The sequence below is a fragment of the Pongo abelii genome, chromosome X (assembly GCF_028885655.2).
Source record: "Pongo abelii isolate AG06213 chromosome X, NHGRI_mPonAbe1-v2.0_pri, whole genome shotgun sequence".
NCBI classification, from domain to species: domain Eukaryota; kingdom Metazoa; phylum Chordata; class Mammalia; order Primates; family Hominidae; genus Pongo; species Pongo abelii.
This window is the reverse complement of record NC_072008.2, coordinates 8,473,640-8,477,244: the sequence shown is the minus strand read 5'-3', so window position 1 is coordinate 8,477,244 and position 3,605 is coordinate 8,473,640. Positions and strand designations below refer to the sequence as shown.

The following is a 3,605-nucleotide window of genomic DNA, read 5'->3' as shown; positions in this document are numbered from 1 at the left end:
CCTCCCCACACACCACCTCTTCCCCCCCTTCTTCCCTCCTTCACTCCAAACACACCACCTCTTCCTCCTTCCCTCCCTCTCCACACACCACCTCTTCCTCCTTCCCTCCCTCTCCACACACCACCTCTTCCTCCTTCCCTCCCTCTCCACACACCACCTCTTCCTCCCTCCCTCTCCACACACCACCTCTTCCTCCCTCCCTCCCCACACACCACCTCTTCCTCCCTCCCTCCCCACATACCACCTCTTCCTCCCTCCCTCCCCACATACCACCTCTTCCTCCCTCCCCTCCCCACATACCACCTCTTCCTCCCTCCCTCCCCACAAACCACCTCCTCCTCCCTCCCTCTCTCCCCACACACCACTGCTTCCTCCCTCCCTCCCCACACACCACCTCTTCTTTCCTCCCTCCCTCCCCACACACTTCTTCCTCCCTCCCTCCCACCACACATCACCTCTTCCTCTCTCCCTCCCTCCCCACACATCACCTCTTCCTCCCTCCCTCCCCACACACCACCTCTTCCTCCCTCCCTCTCTCCCCACATACCACCTCTCCCTCCCTGCCTCCCCACACACCACCTCTTCCTCCCTCCCTTTCTCCCCACATACCACCTCTCCCTCCCTCCCTCCCCACACACCACCTCTTCCTTCCTCCCTCTCTCCCCACACACCACCTCTCCCTCCCTTCCTCCCTCCCCACATACCACCTCTTCCCCCCTCCCTCCCTCTCTCCCCACACATCACCTCTTCCTTCCTCCCTCCCTCCCCACACACCACCTCTTCCTCCCTCCCTCCCTCCCTCCCCACCATCAGAGAACACGGAGTCACTCAGTTCAGTTTGCAACACATTCATTTTATTGTCATCAGCAGGGGAAGCACCCTGCTGGTGAGATCTCTGAGGTCTGGCGCCTGGGCCTGAACTTAGTCACTGCTCGGGGATATAGGGGAGTACTCGGCCGTCCACACACTGGGTAGTTCTTCCAGCTGGGTCTCCTGACTCAGTGGGTCGTGCTGGGACCCCTCGCTCACTGGCTCCTCCGGTGGCAGCTCGTGCTGAGGGAGCTCCTGGCTGGGCTGGTCACGGGGGCCGGGTGCCGCTGCTCCGCTCCCCGCCTCAGGTGCCGTCACAGCCGCCATCTTTTTCGCAGCCCTTTTCTTTCCGCGTCTCCCTCTACGAGCGGCTTTTCCCTTCTCGGCCACCTGGGTAGTCTGGAAAGACAACAGGGAGATCACAGAAGGGCTCTGGTTTAGGGACGAGGATGGAGGAGGCCGGGAACAGGGACGTGTCCTCAGAAGCGGTGTGGGCCGGATTGGGGGGTTGTGCCAGGTGAGGACAGGAGAGGATTCTTGTGAGGAAGGAGGCGAGGGGAAGATGAGGAGGAGCTTGGTGGGTCACTCACCTTCTTCTTCGGGGCACTGGGGCTCGGCTGAGAGGACTTCCTCTTTTGTGTCTCCTTGGCCTCGGCGGGAGGTCCCGAGGCTCTCGGCTTTGGACTCATCTTCCGCAGCTCAAGGTCTCGCAACGGTCAACTAACTCCAGGCTCCCTGTATATACCCCTCCCGCGATCCCAGGACAATGTGGCGATCACGTCCCTGAGCTCTGATTGGTCAACATTCCACTACCCAGCCAATGGTAGCCCTGGGTGGGAAGGAAGGCCTTACACGTCACAAAGCACCATCAGGACATGGCGGAGGAAGTCGTAGGGGGGTGACATCTGATGAGGAAGGCAGGGTGCTCTGGTTGGAGAAAGGGAGATTTGGGTTAGCACCCCTAAAGATAGTTCCCAAACTGACATGTCACCCCTCCTAAACTCCCCATGCTCAATTTTGGCAGATCATGGGGCAAGGGAGGATATTTCCGCCACATGTTTCCCCCGGACCTCCCATTCAGTGGTACATTCTGTTCCTCCACACCTGCCATCATTACCCAGTTTCTGTATGACCTACCTAAAATCCCTCCATGCTAACTGGGATGGATGGAGGGCTATACAAAGATATCAATCATCCCTCTCTCCTACAAATTTCTCTGCTACACCTTGAGGATCATTCACTTCTTAGATGCCATGAAACAACTTTTCCGTCTCACATACTTCTCCCAGCATCTACATAGTGCCTCACAATTTTTCATTCTCATGGTTTAAAGAACTGGCTTCCAGAGGTCAAGATCAGCAAACACACTTGCTCAGCTGGGTATCTGTATCAGGCTGGGTTCCTCAGAGAAGGAGAAAGTAAACTAACAGGATATTTGTGTGTGTGTGAGACAGAGAGACAGTGTGTCTGTAATATTATATATCATAAACATCTATTTACTATAATATAGTATTTATTTATGAATAATATTATATATATATGATACGGTTTACTCTAAATAATTGGCTCACACCTTCACACAATGTGGGGGTCTAGGAAGCTGAAATATGTAGGGCAAGTGAGCAGGCTGGAAACTAAAAGCTTTTGCACAGCCAACAATCAACAAAATGAAAAGGCAGGCTATGGTTTGGGAGAAACTGTTTGCGAACCATATCTCTAATAATGAGTTAATATCCAAAATATATGAAGAACTCACACAGCTCAATAGCAAATAAATAAATAGTCTGGTTAACAAATAGGCAAAGGACTTGAATAGGCATTTCTAGAAAGAAAACACACAACTGGCCAACAGGTATATGAAAATGTGCTCAACATCGTCAATAATCAGAGAATGCAAATGAAAACCACAATGAACTATTACCTTACACCTGTTAGGATGGCTACTATCAAAAAGTCAAGAGATAAAAGATAATGATGGCAAAGGTGTGGAGAAAGTGAAACCCTTTTAGGGTGTGCAGAAAAGGGGACCTTTAAACGCTGTTGTCAGACATGTAATTGGTACAGCCGTTATGAAAAACAGTGTAATGGTTCCTTGGAAAATCAAAATAGATCTACCATATGACCCAGCAGTTCATCTATTTAGTAGGTACCCCCCTCCCAAAATGAAATCCACATCTTATACAGGTATCTCCAGTACTAATTGTAACTCATTAATCACACAGGAAATTAGAGTTCCTATTTGAAAAGAATGTTTTTTTTCACCATTCTGGTATCAAATATTTATTCTAGCCATCTCTTCTTATTTCTTGCTTTGTAATAATCTAGATACTACTACCCATTGACAGAACTAACTCATTATTCCAACAAGAAATGAGAAATGTTGAGGAGAATGCAATATTATACTTCTTGTTTTCAATCAGTTATTCTAGTTTTATGGAGGATTCTGTATTTAACTCTTACCCAGGTAACTCTAGTTACCATATCCACAGTACGTAGTAAACAATCTTAAAAATGTAAGAACACAGAATTGACTAGAATGGTTACTAAACTTTCTATATTCAACCAGTTTTCCTAGTAATTGCTAGTTGTTTATTCAGCTGTTTGCCTAGGTACCACTAAATGTTTAGTTTTATGTCACAAAGACATAAGAAGTAGTACTGAGAAGAATTTATTTATTACAAGTACTGGCTTCATGTAGTTATCTCTAGTTAACTACTCACTTGGATAAAGTAGATATCTATTGTATGAGGTAATATTTCTAACATGAGGTTGGAATTTTGCATTGAGGAAAATGG

The 3,605-nt window shown here is 48.6% G+C and overlaps 1 protein-coding gene across 1 annotated transcript; it reads right to left on the bottom strand.

Annotated features, from left to right (window-relative positions):
- Positions 1 to 832: 832 nt before the first annotated feature.
- On the bottom strand, positions 833 to 1,651 carry LOC100440314 (variable charge X-linked-like). Its single transcript, NM_001427491.1, has 2 exons — positions 1,401 to 1,651; positions 833 to 1,209 (listed from the first exon to the last, which is right to left on the bottom strand). Exons 1-2 carry the CDS (start codon positions 1,497 to 1,499, stop codon positions 922 to 924), a joined length of 387 nt encoding a protein of 128 aa, NP_001414420.1. The 5' UTR covers positions 1,500 to 1,651; the 3' UTR covers positions 833 to 921.
- Positions 1,652 to 3,605: the final 1,954 nt, after the last annotated feature.